Source organism: Melanerpes formicivorus, unplaced genomic scaffold (assembly GCF_026170545.1).
Source record: "Melanerpes formicivorus ecotype bairdi unplaced genomic scaffold, bMelFor1.0.p_v2 SCAF_7, whole genome shotgun sequence".
NCBI lineage: Eukaryota > Metazoa > Chordata > Aves > Piciformes > Picidae > Melanerpes > Melanerpes formicivorus.
In genome coordinates this window covers 12,343,575-12,358,713 of record NW_027142359.1, presented here as the reverse complement: position 1 = coordinate 12,358,713, position 15,139 = coordinate 12,343,575, and the positions used below count along the sequence as shown (strand labels likewise).

Below are 15,139 nucleotides of genomic sequence, written 5' to 3'. Positions count from 1 at the left end.
CAGAGCAACCTTTGACTAGGTGTCAAGGACACCTGAGCTAGAGCCCTTACTCAAGCCTTTGCCTCTTATCTAGAGATGTGTTATCTCATCTCTCAGCAGGACAAAAGAACAGCCCAGTTTCAAGCTCTGAAATCTGCAATAAAGTCCATGCTTTATGTTGTAACTCTCCTATAACTTTGATAAATTAATCTTTGCTGCTTGTCCCCCCAACATTGCAATCCCTTTAGTTCAGTTTTTCAGTGAAATCCTTTTAAAAAGTCACTTTTCAAATTACTTATGTATAAAGAAAGGCAGACAGTAATCCATTTAATTGTGAGGAGGTCAAAAGTAAATTCTTCATCCTTTCTTGTCAGTGCCCAACGCTCTCTCATTGTGGAGTACTTCACATACATCAGAAGTCTAAGCATAGAACTACATATATGGTATTAGAGCAGTCAGTACATCAATGTTTCTATTTCCTATCCTGAATTGTAGAGAAGTGATGAATGCTTTCTACAGATTTAAAATAATATTGTACAGAAGACGGTGGTGCCAAGGCTGGATAGCATGTAGCTATTATTATGGTTACGGATACTAGACTCATTTCTAGGCTAACATCATGGCAAAACAGATGGCTCCACAAGCTCCCATGACCTGGAAGACCTCAGTTGACTGCTTTGTCCATGAATGTGGAGCTAAGTTTCTTCAGTCTTGCTTTCTTCTTAATTTGCAGGAGGACCTTATGATAGAATTGGCCTGTTAATGTGGTAGCTTAACACCCCTTCTTTCTTCCCCTCTTCCCATATAATCATCTTGATACTTCCTGTGCAGAAAGAGGATGTAATTAATGTAATTAGCAAATATTTCAGAAACTAGTTCCTTCTTAAATGTTCAGAACACACCCATTTTAATTTGCTAGACTCCCATGTGGTATAATTTTCACCTCTGTCAGAATAAATTGAGTGGTAGAAGCCACTGCTTTAATAGATGTGGTTTAGAGAAATGGAATCGATCTTTCTGAAAAAAAGAACCTTGTCCTAGTAAGAGGAAGAAGCATATGGAAGTGAAGAATTATTTCTAACTAGTGATTAATATGCATAAACTATGCCCTTGTGTCACCCCCTTTATAGAGATTTTAAAGGCAATACAAGGCCTGTCAGCTGAAGCCTCTGTAGATAGCTGGCAAACTAGGTTCAAGAAGATTTTGAACTTGATCTTAGTGGGTAAGAAGGAGCTAAAACATTGTTTGTAAGGGAGACCATTAAAAGTCAGGCACAGCAGAGTGTTACAGCTGATGTTGATCAGAGACCTGCTGGAATCAAAATAAGATGTATGAGCCCCTTCCGCCCTGGGCAAACTACACCAAGGTCAATCTCCCAGGCATGTGCTGCAGAAATGTTTTCAGAATTAAGTTGTAATTAGGTTATGGTTTTGTATGCTAATGGTCTTACGAATTGTCTCAAGGGGCAAAGACACTTTCTGCTTTCTCTCTTGGTCTGCTTTGTCTGTTTCTCTTCTTGGTACCTCTCTAAAGGAACTGTTACGCATCTCATGCTCTTGTAAAATAACAGCTCACTTTTTAAAGTGAATATATGACTACCTCTAAAGCTGAATAAGGTTTCCCCTTGGATGATGTGTTTGTTAACTGGCCTAACTAAAGCATAGGGGTTTCTGAGTGGTAGCAAGTTCATTGTTCAAGGGTGCTTGTACAGAGAAAGCTGCCACATCCTAGTTGTTTTAGGTTTGGGACAACCACTGGACAGATTATATTTTGCAAGTTTTTAAAGACCTGTCAGATTTTACTCACCCAATTTCTTGAAGCTCCCATACTAATTGCTGTCTGTTGTATTAGCATATCTCAAAGCCTCCCTTCTCACAGCCTGCTAAAAAAACTGGGATGCAATTTAAAAACTGAGCCTCCCTTTGTATTAGTCAGGCAAGAGCTGTTGTTCAGCCCCGTTCTCTTCTTCCTATGTCCCCCAGGAGATTTTTGAGCTGCTGAGACTCACAGTATTGATCCCCTCTGCTGTCATTAAACCCAGACACAAAGGAGCAGGCATGCACTCAGTTTGAGAGTCTCATGCCCATGCTGACTGCAATATTCTTGCTACTCCCTTTTTTTTCTCTTCCTTTCTCAAATCAGTGTTTTCATGTGTCCCTAACTCCTTTCAAAGTGGTCACCTTTTTCTTTCAGTTAGTCTTTTGTGCTCTTCTGGTGCGACTCTACTGATGCAGGATGGGGAGATGGGAGGAGGGGAACGGGGTTGTGGTGCTACTGTAGCTGCCTGGGAATGGGGGGATGGCACCACAATGACATCCTGCCTGACTTAAGTGCCTGCTTGGCCTAATGCCATACAAAGATCCAGTCCTGATGTGATCAGATGGCCCTAGCCTATAAAGTACTGCAGGAGCTGTATCATTTAATAGCAAATACTTGCTGATTGTGGCAAACTGTCCCTAGGGCTGCCAACCTGGCTGCAGGTTTCCTCTCACCTGCTGCCTGGGAGCTGCTCCCTGGCTCTGGCACCCTCCACCACCTGGGAGGAAATGAACCGCCTTCCAGGATCGTTGCAGGGCCGGATCCTGCCCGGGAAGGGAGGGGTAGTGCCTGCACGCCAGCGCGGCTCTGGAGCCTCTCCAAGGCCGGCAGCAGGTTCGCTGAGCCACCACCCTGCTGGGGAATGCACCTGCCCAGGCGAGAGGTGAGAGCCTGCAGCCTGTTGTAGGCGCTGCCCACTCCGCACCAGGAAGGGCAGCTGGCAGGAACACCTGTTTCTTGGCAGGCAGTTCCCAGAGGAAGAGAAGAGATCTTCCCTGTGAGCTCCCTCCTTAGCTCGATCCAGGTGCAGGAAAGCCAGGAAGAACCACTGCTGCCAGCCAGGAGCAGGGAGCAGCGTTGGGCAGCATCTCTGCAGGTGAGTGAGTCCTGCTCTCTGGGACTGTGTGTGTGTGGGAAGGGATGTACCTCATCAATACCTGCTGGCACGTCTAGGGGCTGCTTCACAAATACTTCTGAAGAGATCCTGCCTCTCGCCTCCATTTCTTCCTTGTGCCATCGTGTTTGATCTTTGCACTTAAGGCTTGGGAGTTCCTTGTTCCTTCAGGACTCCCAGGCTCCCTCAGTGGAGGTGCATCAGGACAGGCTTTGTGAGGCCGGGATGATGGATGTCTGTTACACATACAGAGAGGAAAGGGAACATGAAATTTTATAATGGAGCGGGCATGCTCATCCACCTTCCTTACCCCCAGAGCTTCCAGGCTTGTTGAAAGGAAGGGACAGTCCACCATCATCCAGGGTTTCCCTAAGGCTTCCCAAACGATATCTGGTGGCAGGAGCACTACTGGGATAGATGCTTGCTTTTGGGAAAGCAGCAGGGCAGAGAATGTGGTCTCTCCTAGGCAGTGTAAGTTTGCTTGGACTTTGAGCAGCTACAGAAAAGAGGAGCATTAGAAATTGGTGGTTGATGTAGCAGCCAAAAGAACATGGATCTCTTGCTAGGATTTTGCATGAGAGATGCCACATTAAAGTGCCATTACTCCCCAACAAGTTCCTCTATCCCCACTCACGAGTCTTTAGGAGAAGAGAGGAGACCTTCTCAAGTGTCCCAGGGCAGCAGCATACCTGCTCCCTGGAGCACAAACACCTTGAGCACTGCAACATTAAGAGCTTTTGATTTGTATATTAGCAGAGTTCAGGCATAAAAGAAGATACCTGAGCTTCATTCTCTTTAAGCCTACTAGGCAGCTAGAATAGAATAAGCTTAGGAAGCATTTCTTTACTAAGAGAGTGGTCATTCAGTCCCTTATTTGTCAGCCAGCTGGACTAGATGCTTGGTTTAGATCCCTTCCAACTGAAATATAGAATAGAAATAGAAAGAAATAAAAACAGAATTAAAGAAATAGAAATAGGACTATTTCAGCTGGAAGGGACCTACAGCAATTCACAGCTGACCAAAAGTTAAAGCATGTTGTTAAAGGCATTGTCCAAATATCTCTTAAACACTGATAAGCTTGGGGCATTAACCACATCTGTAGGAAGCCTGTTCCAGTGTTTGGCCACCCTCTTGGTAACGAATGCTTCCTAAAGCATTAAACGTGGAAAAAATATGTGAAAGGATGGAGAAATATTTATGCCTATTCTGGACTACAGGTTTCTGTGAGGCACAGAGTGGTAGCAGGTCCATCCCAAGCAGACTATGGCCAGACCTGGCCAAGGAGCAAATAAGCTGTGATGAACTGGAGAAGCAGAGAATGGAGATGGCTTGTATCTGGGCTGGATTGTGAGGCTTTGTCGGTTCTCATCTAGATGCAAAGCATTTTATGTACTGTTATTTTACATCAAAACTTGCTGGTCTCTATGATGCTCACAAAGCTCAAACAGAATCATAGAATGCATCAGGTTGGAAGGAACCCTCAAAGGTCATCTTGTCCAACCTACCTGCAGTGAGCAGGGACACCTCCAACTAGATCAGGTTGCTCGGGTTATATACCAACATGAAAACCTTACAAGGCTGAAAGCATTCCGGGGACCTGTCCTACCTTCAGGCTTCCCTTCCTGAAAGCTGTGGGTAAGCAGTGTCAGTGTCTCATGGTTTGGGGAAAGGAGGGAAGTGAGGCGTATTTCAGCAGCTGAGTTGTATGTGGCTCTGAAATTAGTGTGTTCATTAACGTATGGTCTGTGGACCCTCTGTCAGGTATCAGACAGGCAGATGTAAAAAGTCTATAAGCAAATAAATGAATGATGCACATATAATTCCCAGGCAATCAGCAGCTGTGCATCTCCCACACCTGCAGCCAGGATTGTCCAGAAATCAGTTCATGATGACCTTCAATTTCTACTTAAATGTTGTCACACAGGGGGGGGAAGGAAAACCACGAACATTTTTGTTTTCCTGCATTCCTGGTGCTTTTCTGCTTTTCCTTCCCAGCTGCCAACCAGCCCTGTGGAAGGACAGCCTGTCAATTTTTTCCTGACGTGACCTTCAGTCAGACAGTATTGTGTGGCTGGGCTGGTCCTTTCCTCTTCCCTTGCATACAAAGTACTGAAGGTACTGGGTTCAGTAGTAAGTAGATTAATGACCTGTGAAACACATTATCAAAGGAGCTTATCTGATGGGCTAACTGGCTTAAGCTCCAAAAAGGTCCGTGTTATGGTCTATCCCAGACCAAAGAGCTACAGAAGGGGCACTTGCTGTGGAAGGTCTGTCCTTCTCATTCATGGCAGAGCAGGAATTCACAACCCTTCCTTCCTTTCCTGCGCAAAGCAATATGCTGCACAATGCCAAGAAATCAGATTCAGAAATCACAGTTGCTGTGAGATGTAGCTCCATCCCTTCTCCAAAGAGTGGTGTGACAGCCCAGCATAGGGCTGCTTTGGTTTACCATATGAAGACAGTCAGACTTTTGTTAAGATGGTGGAAGGCAATGCGCCCATACTGAGGAACAGGAGCCTGTAGTTAGATTTAAGGAAAAATTCATTAGTGGTGAGCATGGTTAAACACTGGAATGATCCCAGAAGGGAGGTGGATCCTCCATCCTTGGCAGTATCTAGTATCTGAGTGGCTGGGGCCCTGAGATACTCAGTCTGACTTTGAGGTTAACTCCACTTCAAGCAGGTAGGTGGACCACTTGCCTTCACAAGCTCCAATCCCACCTGAATGATTCTGTACTTCTAAGAGTAAAAACATTGTTATTAGCAGCACAAACCTCCATGGTTTAGAGAAGCCCAAGCAAGTGTGGATGCTTATAGAGCAAAATATTATCTTCCCTGAATATTTTCAAACAGACACAAAGAAACATGGAGGCATACTTCAGTTGAAGCCTTCACCTCACCAAATAATTTTTTTACTAGAGTACCTGCTCACAGAGGTCACACCTTATTTTTTTCTGCAGCCAAGTGCTTTATCTTGCTCCCTGACCATCTTTTCACCAAATCAAAGTGTTTTTCAAAGTAACATGAGACACAGTGTTGTAGCTTGATTTTTGGCTGGATTTTCCCTCGTTGTCATTTATGCTGTTGTGGGTTTTTTTGCATTCTGTTTAACTCACAACTTGTATGTGCAGCTTCAGTCAAGCAGCAGAAGGCTCCACTTTAGAGTTCTCCGTGTTTAATGGGGTTTTTTTCAGTCCAAAATCTCAATCTAATCTACAAACATGCTATCTACTAGACTCACCCATTCACTGGTAAGAAGATAAGGCACCTCTATGCTTAGAGAAGGCAAGGCAGGAGGAAGCAATACACCAGCACTGAGTTGGTCTGCACAGGACAGGGAAATGTCTCCAGGTTCAACATTTTCTCACCCTTCTATTTTGAAAGTGCTCCATGACTTCCTCACCGTCTCAAGGACCTATGCTCTGGGCACATGCACAGGGTATCTCCTGCCTCATGCAGAAGGAAGTGGGTCCCAGCAGGCACAAATCAGCATACTCAGCCACAGCTTCTTTACTCTCTAGTCAGTGCTTTCTGATGATTGTTCTGGCCTTAGCCAGGAACTGCAGCTTTCCCATAGGCTTCTAGGCAAGTGTACCCTCTGGAGCCTAGGTTTCTGTGTCCCAGCCCACTGTCTGCCCAGGAAGCTGTGCAGGGGGATAGCTCTGTGCACAGCTCACAGTGCCATGGGCCTGAAAACCCACAGTGGTTACAGACTTCCTGGACACGTGCTGCCAGCTGGCAGTATGCCCAGAGCCACGTCCAAAGTGACTTCATGCTCCATCACAGCCGGGGAGTGACTCAGGAGGAGCTTGGCCTGATACTGTCAGGCAGTGTCTGGTTCAGGCACCCCACACACACTATTGTCCTCCCTCTCCCCTCACCCTACTTTGGCCTGTTCCCAATGGAGGAGGATTCTGAAGTGTTTGCTGGTAGCAAGAGTATTGTAATATGTGATCTGTGGAGACTGTCTGAGGACAGGGAGAGCTACAGGAGGAAAGATCCCTGGTGTGTGCAGAGCTGCTGTGTGTGGAGGTCATAAACCTTCCCCACCCATTCATAACAAGCCCAGGGTCACAGAGCAATGCAGAGCAGGGTACAAAGACTAACAGAGAGTGTTTGGCATGAGCTGATGGGCTCCTGGAGAGCCATTTCTAGCAGGCAGGGCTCTGCATTGTTGTCCCCCTGCTTGGGAGAAGTGGCACAGCTCTGACACAGGGTTTTTGCATCAGTTCCTGTCCCTGTCCTGCTCCTGCAAGACTGTGAGCAGTCTGTTTATGTGTGCCCTTGACAGTTGAGCATGCATTATCCTGCCTGCAAGATGATCAGGGAGGCAGGCTGTGGGTCTTCAGGGTCTGCCCCATATCCTCAAGGGCTAAGCCATACCTGCAATACTGTCCTCCCCAACATCTCTCCTTGCTTTGGGTACTAACTGTGCTGAAGGGTCCTTCTGGTGCTATGGGACCAGTTGGAGCATTCACATGCTGAGGCAGGATGTTATGTGAGAGAAATGCAAGTCGTTTTCACTCATTGTAAAACTACTCAGAGACTCCACAGTACTGAGTGGTCAGGACACTGGGGAGGTGATGAGCCCATGAAGCTGGCCTGCAGGTTGAGATAAGGCACTGTGTTGAGCGAAGGTTAGCGAAGCACAGCACCATGGAGCTTGTCTGCATGCTGCAGCCACTGCTACTCTTCCCCTGATCCCCTCCTTCAGTGGTGAACTACTTCAAGGACCAGCACGGGAGAGCAAATTTGTAGGGTGCCAGGTCCCAGCCATCTGGGAACTCTTTCCAGGGAAGTGCTGAGACCACTGGAGATGTAAGCATCATATTTCTGTAAGGAACTTGGGAAGGGGAATCACTGGCAGCACAGGGCTGAGATCATGCAGCAAGGGCAGTTTTCACTCTTCCAGTGACTGGACTGGAAGGGTTAAACCCCAGTCCTGACCCCCACTTCCCGCTGTCACTCCAGGCAGCAGAGCCAGTTGGTGACAAGAGGCTGATGCTGATGAGGGAGCATGTGAAGTCAGAGCTGTGAATGGGGCTTTATCCCAGGAGTTGCCTGCCTCTGCTCGGTCCGTGGTTCCTGCCCTGCTGCCAGCAACAGCTGCAGGCAGAGTCCTGTGGGCAGTGATGTGCCAGTAGCCGCTGAGCTGGACACATGGGGCTGGGGAGCAGAAGACTTGCCCTTCAGACAGGCTGAAGTCTTCTTGCAGTGCATGGAGGTTTCCCGGGAAGATGTGTGTGGCTGATCTGTGCTCCAGTGCCTGGGGGTTTTGCAAGGAAGGCAGGGGAAGGTTTGCAGACCAGCTTGGAGCAACCAAGACCCAGAGCTGGGCGGGGGATTGCTTGGTACAGAGGAGCAGGGTCTCTGTTTAATGATGTCTTCTTGATTCTTTCAGATGAAAGACACAGGAAAGGAAGGACACAGCCTTCGTTTTTACCTTGTGGTACTGCTCTGGGAGTGCTCCACTATGTGATGCAGCTCTGTCTGGGGAGTGGGCTCCGCCCCAGTGTATGGACCATAACTCTCCAGGCGGCACTGCTGCATAAGGGAGCTCCACCAGACTCTAAAGAATGAGTGGGAACCATCCCCACTTGAGGAATGCAGCTGCCTTCATAACCGCTGTTGTCTTGATGCTCCAGTCAACTGCAAGGGTGTAGATTCATCTGTGCAACCACCACACTGTGCCTTCCACACCAGCTACCCACCATGCCAGAGCTGGCAGAGCTGAGCAGCCCCCGCACTCCAGCAGATGCAAACCACATCCAGAGGAACATCTTGGAGGAGCATGTGGAGCTCTGGTGGTTCCAGGACCCCAAGAAGTCAATCTTGTGCTATGGGGTGGCTGTGGTGCTGATCCTGGCATGTGGGATCGGGGGCATCATCTTGCTGTACAGCACCAGCAGCCGGTCTGGGGAGTGGAGGCTGGCAGTAGGCACCACACTCTGCCTCCTGGCCCTGCTTGTGCTACTGAAGCAGCTGCTGAGTTCTGCAATCCAAGACATGAACTGCATCCGCAGCCGGGATCAGATTGAGCTCCTGAAGAGTGGGGGCTTCTCAGACTGCTTAGTGCTGCTGGTCAGTGCAGTGGTGCTGCTGGTTTGTGGGATTGTGCTCACCACCCTCTCCACCACGACCATGCAGCTCAGTCCTGCACGGCCGCTGGCCAGCATGTTCATCAGCGGGGTTGTCCTCCTAACTGCTGGTGGCGCCATCCTCCTCTGCTTGCTGCTCTACCTGCTCTGCACCTCCTGCCGCCCGGCGGCTCCCCGGAGCCTGGAAGCTGGTGAGATCCGCGTCTTCACCATCTCTGGCCGCCTCGCAGGCAGGCGGCTTCCCCCGACCTCCAGCATGGCCAACTTGATCTGAGCCAGGACACTCCTGTGAACCTCATGGGAAACAACCCATCAAGAGGGCTTGCGCTGGCCTTTCCTGGAGGAAGGGTGAGTGTTTCTGCTTCTTTTGGAGGTGCCTGGCATCTACTTTGCCCCAGGCTGATGGCATCGCAAGGACTTGTGGTACCTGGATGGGCTCTGTGACCTGGTTTGTTAGGAGCACAGTGCTGGCCTGGTTGGTGTTTTATCTCCACAAAGCCTCCTGTGACAGCTGCTATCTGCTTGGCTGTGACCCCTGTCACAGAGTTAAGGTGAGCCTGTCCTGTACCTCTGGGGACCCCAGTACTTGCTTGGTTTTTGCAGTTCCCAGAGCTGTGTTGTGTGCTCTCCTGGCAGGAGAGGCTGCAATTGTGGGTTTCATAAAACCACCTTGTTCTCTGCCCAGAGCCACCAGTTCCTGAGCAAAGTAGAGCCTCTAGCAGCCAAAAAAACATCAGGAAATACTCTGTGTGTCAGCAGCAGGGCAGCACAAGTGAAGCAAGCTTGGTAGGAGGGACAACAGCAGGGGCTGCTCCTGAGAAAACACCTGTATCTATAGGAGTGAGCATGGGATTTGCACAGGATTCTGTGAACCTCAGCGTGGCTGGACCACACATGACATGCTGTTTGTGTTTGCAGTGCCAGGATCTGTTCCAGTATCATATTTCTGCAGCCCACCATCTTCTGTGTTTATCAAAGGAGTGATCAAAGGGCGTTGCTGTCAGGGCCCTGATACATTATCAGTGCTGGACTGTGTTAGGGCTGTCTTACCACACCAGCACACTCCAGTCACACAAGCCACAGACAGCAAAGTGCAGTAACTGGGAGATGGTGATGGGATGCCTGAATCCCAGGGCTGGGGATGCTGCTGTGCAAGGGGTGTGCAAGAGGGGAGTGGTTTCCCAAACCAAGGCACTTCTGTGCCACAGGAACACCACGTCTCGTCCTGTCCCTCCTTATGCCTGCATTGCTTCTGTCTCCCAAGTGCTGCAGCTGCTGTGGGGTAGAAAAGTTCTTCTGCTACTAGTTGGGCCTTACCTCGTGCTTTTTTTGGTGGTTTATGCATATAAGGGCATCTATCACCAAGGTGTCTTTCCCAAAAGCAGACTAACAACTCACTCCTGGGAGCTTTTCCTGTGAACAGAGGCTAATTTACCTGTAAAACTTCTCATTTCTCCCACAGAGCCACAAACCATTTCACTGCCCCCTTCATAGATACAGATCCTAACCTCCTAGTGAAGCTGCTGCTATGCAACCTCTTCGTCTTCTGGTCTGCTCCCATCTCCTCACCTGAACTGCTCTGCCCCAGTCGTTATTTTGCTCATTATTTGTTGAGCTCCATCTGTAATGAAAAATAACTGAGAATTATTTTTTGTGCCTAGTAGCAGATGTATTTGGAAGATGACCGTAGCTCATTCCCTTAGTAACAGCACAAATCATTGCCTGTGTTACACCTGGGGGCAATGTCAGAGTTCAGCACCAGTGAACACCATTACATATACACTGGGCAGTGCGGATTTCATCTCTTCACAGCTCCAGATCACACCATCCCTAATGCACCCAGGTTACATGAGAGCATTTCTGTATTATCTGCTCTTGCCCTGCTCCTGCTAACATTCTTTTCCCTGAAGCCTTGGATTGTTCTCCTCAAAGTACTGGAAAGTCATTTTGTCTTTTCTTTCTGGATCTCTGCTATTTCTGCATTTTCCTCTGCTACTTTCACATCAGTAGATTTTATTAAACTCCCATTATTCTGCCCAGGAGTTGAGAGTGTGTTACTGAAATCAGGTCCTTCTGTGTTAAATCTGCAAAGCAAAGAGCCACCCTTCCCTCTGAGCTGTCTGACCCCAGGTCCAGCAGGACCCCCATGCCTACACAGGGAGGGACAGGTCAGAGTTTGGATGGTTTTGCACCATCCCCAGTGCTGATGCCCTGCACATCTGAGTCACTGCATGTGCAGTTATGCCAAGCTGCACCACCTCTGCCTGCATCAGTGCTTCTGCAGCTACTCCCAGCTCCCCCATCCTGCACGAGCAAACAGGGTGCAGCTGTCTGCACACCAGCTGTTTTGCACATCTGGCTATTTCTGTGAAGATGTATGACTGTGCCCAGCTGGCAGCTCTGTGTTGCCTGCATGCCAATGTGAATTCTCCCCTCCATAGCCCCTTCAAAATACGTGCCCAGGAGTTGTGCCAGGAAAGCAAGCTTGTGGGCCCTGTCAAGCAACCTAAGGAAACGTCAGCTGAGAACAAGCTGTCCCCGAAGACAGTGGTTTGGGGGTCTGGCTGCCCAGGTGGACAGGCTGTGCTGCTGCAGTCACTGGCTTACCTCTGCAGCAGCAGTACTGGCTTGTTCCTTTCTCGGTTCCTGTGTTGTGTGTGGAAATACATAATAAAGTGTTACAGAAGTTGACCGTGTTGAAGGTCGATACTTGAGTGTCGGCCTCTTTGTGGAGAGGAAGGCGGCAGGGCTATACAGAGCTTGCCTCTGCTCAGGCAGAGCAGAAATCACAACAGCCCAGGGTCCTTCCTGTGTCTGTGGTTACACCATCACAGCCCCTCAGATGCACATACTTACCTCTTGAGACACAGTTCCCACTTCCAGATGCACATGCATCTCAATCTGCTTACAGGCCTAGACATAGCTTGTCTCCCTTACCACCACACTGTGAACCTAAGACCTTGTCATGCCTCTGAAGGATGCTCACATGGAGCACACAAAGCCTTCTAAATGTGCACAAAGCCTTCTAAATGTGCTGGTGCTAGCTGGTTTATTTACATTGAAGCTGTTTTGTCCTGTGGTAAGGCTGAGCCTAGAGCCTGGTGGCAACATCCTCTGCCTGCAATGAGCCTGGAACCAGTCTGTCTGCATACCTGCTACTGCTCCCATCTGCCGGCCTCAGCCACAGTCCTTCCACCAGCTTCCTGAGGAGAACACCCTTGAGAAGGCTCCTTCTTTTCTGCTCTGACCTCCTTGTACTCCCAGCTCTGCATGCCAGATGTATTTCTCCCCACATGAGCTGCCAGTCTTCTGCCCACTTTCACAGGAGCTGCCTGGAGAGGGAGCTGAGGGGCTGCCACTGGATCAGAGCCCTGCTGTATGGATGTGCAGAACTTGGCTTACTTTCAGCCTTCAAAGAGAAAAAAAAAAACCCCACACACAAATATGTTGGTTTGATTGATTTCATTCTTTTAAAAGGTTTAGAGGTTGTCACATTAACCCCAGCCAGCACCAAACAGCTGCTCACTTACTCTTCTCCTTTCTCCCTGGTGGGATGGGTAGAAGAATCAAAAGTAAAACTCATGGATTAAGATAAGAACAATAAACTAAAATATAATACTAAGAGAATAAAAATTAAAAGAGTGAAATGAACCCTAAGAAAGACAAGTGATGCACATTGCAGCTGCTCACCGTCCACTAACCCATGCTTAACCAGCCCCTGACCAGCAATCTGCCCCCTTGGTCAACTCCTCCCAGTTTATATACACGGCTTGAAAAGGTAGCTAGCTACCTAGATTGATAGACAGATATATTTTTGCTGCTACTAGCCCACTTTAGATGCCAGCAGACCCCTTGAAGAGGGCTCCAGACCCCCTTTACATGCTCACAGACCTCCTTTAGATGTCCCCAGACCCACTTTAGATGCTCCTTAGAATCCCTTAAGTGTCCCCAGAAGACATTCTGATATACCCAGATGCATTATAAATGCACAACCTTTTAGATGCTCCCAAAACCCCTCTTGCTACCCCCAGACTCACTTTAGATCCCTGAACACCCCCATAAGAATGCCCCAGATGCCCTCGACGTGCTCACAGACCTCCTTTAGATGTCCCCAGACCCACTTCAGTTGACCCTGAAAGATCCTTTGATATACCCAGACCCATTTTAGATGCTCCAGACCCCTTTAGATGCCTCCAGCCACACTTTGTCACCCTCTAAACCCCGTTACATGCCCCCAGCTCGCCTTTAGGTGCAGAGGAAGACATGGCTGGGGGTCATGGGGCTGTAGGGACACTGGAAACCAGAGTGAGACCTCCCCAGTCCTGTGGGACCCCAAAACCTGAAACCCCAAAGAGACCCCTAAACCTCACTGACACCCCACCACCACCTCCTTCAGGACGCTCCAGAGACTCCCCGCGAGTCCCCAGAGGATCCTCCAGAGACCTCCAGACCACTTTAGACGCCCGCCCCGAAACCATTTACATGCCTCCAAAACCCCTTTGGAGGCCACTAGCCCCCTTTGCAGCTGGTGGCAGCAAGCAGTACCTCGCCGTGCCCACAAGGCGGCAGCAGTGAGCGCGAGAGTCCAGGGCACTAAGTGCGCCGAGACCCTAACAGCGCCACAGAACAGCCCAGACATTGTGGGGACCTGACAGACCCCCCAAAATCACATTGAGACCTCTCCGACTCTTTCAGAACCCTCTTGAGACGCCCCCGGGAGCCCCCAGAAGACCCTCCAGAGGCCCCCAGACGCCTCTATATGCCCCCAGAACCCTTTAGATGCCCACAAATTCCCCTTTCATACCCCCAGACCCACTTCAGATGCCCGCAGACCCCCTTAAGAGTCGGCTACTTCCGATTCGGCTCGGCTCCCTTTGGCTCCGTTCGGCTCGGCTGAGTTCGGCTCCCTTCGGCTCGGCTCGTGTCCATCAGACCGTCTCCGTACCGCATGCGTAACAAGGCGGCGCACTAACACTCATGCGCCGAATCCATAGCAACGCGTCACTTAGCCAAGGCAGGGGCGGAGTCCGTAGCAAGCGTGCCGCCCCTGTCCCATAGCAACGAGGGGTTCTGTGGCACACAGGGCCGCCCCGCGGCAGCACGGGGTGCTCAGTGGTGCATTGGTAGCGCCTGCCGCGGCGACGCAAGGGCAGTGCGGGGGCTGCGGCTGCGCGGCTGCCCCTCAGCCATGGCGGAAGAGAAGCTGGAGGCACTACGACAGCAGCGGCTAGCTGCAGACCGAGCACTGGGTAAGGCGCCGGACGCCTACTCCGCCACCGCGCCAAGGGCCTGTACCTCCGGCTCTCGGGAACCCGTGAGCGGGGGAGAGGAGGGGACGCAGCTGGAGCAGCTCTCTCTCTAAATTAAGGCTTCGACTGCGGGGCGGGAGGAGCGGGAAGGGGCAGGGTCTTGCCGGTTGCTTTGGACTGGAAACGTCGCCGACTGCAGCCTGAGTGACAGGTGGGGGATGAGGACCCGGCCCCCTACTGCTGCATGAGTAGTTACCGTCTTCAGGGCGTTAGGCCTGCCTCCTGCCCTGTTTGCTCAGGCTGCTGCGTTGGAAGGTTCAGTGAATAAACCTCCCACCGTTTTCTGTGTCGCTTGCAAGTTTATGGATTACCGTCATTAGCCTTTTCAGTCACCTTAATTTTCAGAGCTCAACCGTATGAGCCTGTCCTGTGTTCCCTGTGTGGGGATCGTCCGTACCTATCTTCCACCCTTGTTTCCTGTCTGTCTGGTTTTCCAAGGGCAGATTCAATATAATAATAATTCAATGCTAAGATTGCAAAGTGTTACATTGAATTGCATTTGGCCTGAGCTTACTTGAGGAGGTGTGTATGCCTTTATCTATTTTTCTGGGCTTTGGGAAGGTACTTTATCTTAGACCTAAAAGGAAGGCCTTTTAATGTCCAAGCCTACAACAATCTGTGGACAGATCCAATAGCACTACGTGTCACAGTAGTCTGGATTACTGCCATACTATGCTTTCCTCACAAAGCATATTTATTTGTTAGGGCAGCAGATTCTTATTCCAGGATCTCATTGATGGTCAGGGAAATTGAGCAGAAAGATTTAGCCAAAACCAACTCTGCTGTAATATTTAAACTTAATGGCCTGTGTGGAATGTTTT

The 15,139-nt window shown here is 49.6% G+C and overlaps 1 protein-coding gene across 6 annotated transcripts; it reads left to right on the top strand.

The window, feature by feature from the left end:
• The first annotated feature begins 2,729 nt into the window (after positions 1-2,729).
• TMEM125 (transmembrane protein 125) lies at positions 2,730-12,142 on the top strand. 6 transcript variants are annotated; one of them, XM_068141052.1, is made up of 3 exons: positions 2,730-2,894; positions 8,313-9,357; positions 10,472-11,290. In XM_068141052.1, exon 2 carries the CDS (start codon positions 8,624-8,626, stop codon positions 9,281-9,283), a length of 660 nt encoding a protein of 219 aa, XP_067997153.1. In that variant the 5' UTR covers positions 2,730-2,894; positions 8,313-8,623; the 3' UTR covers positions 9,284-9,357; positions 10,472-11,290. The 6 variants fall into 6 exon arrangements, with proteins under 6 accessions (XP_067997153.1, XP_067997154.1, XP_067997152.1 ...); XM_068141053.1 differs by lacking the exon at positions 2,730-2,894 and adding an exon at positions 7,974-8,150; XM_068141051.1 differs by lacking the exon at positions 2,730-2,894 and adding an exon at positions 7,974-8,207.
• Positions 12,143-15,139: the final 2,997 nt, after the last annotated feature.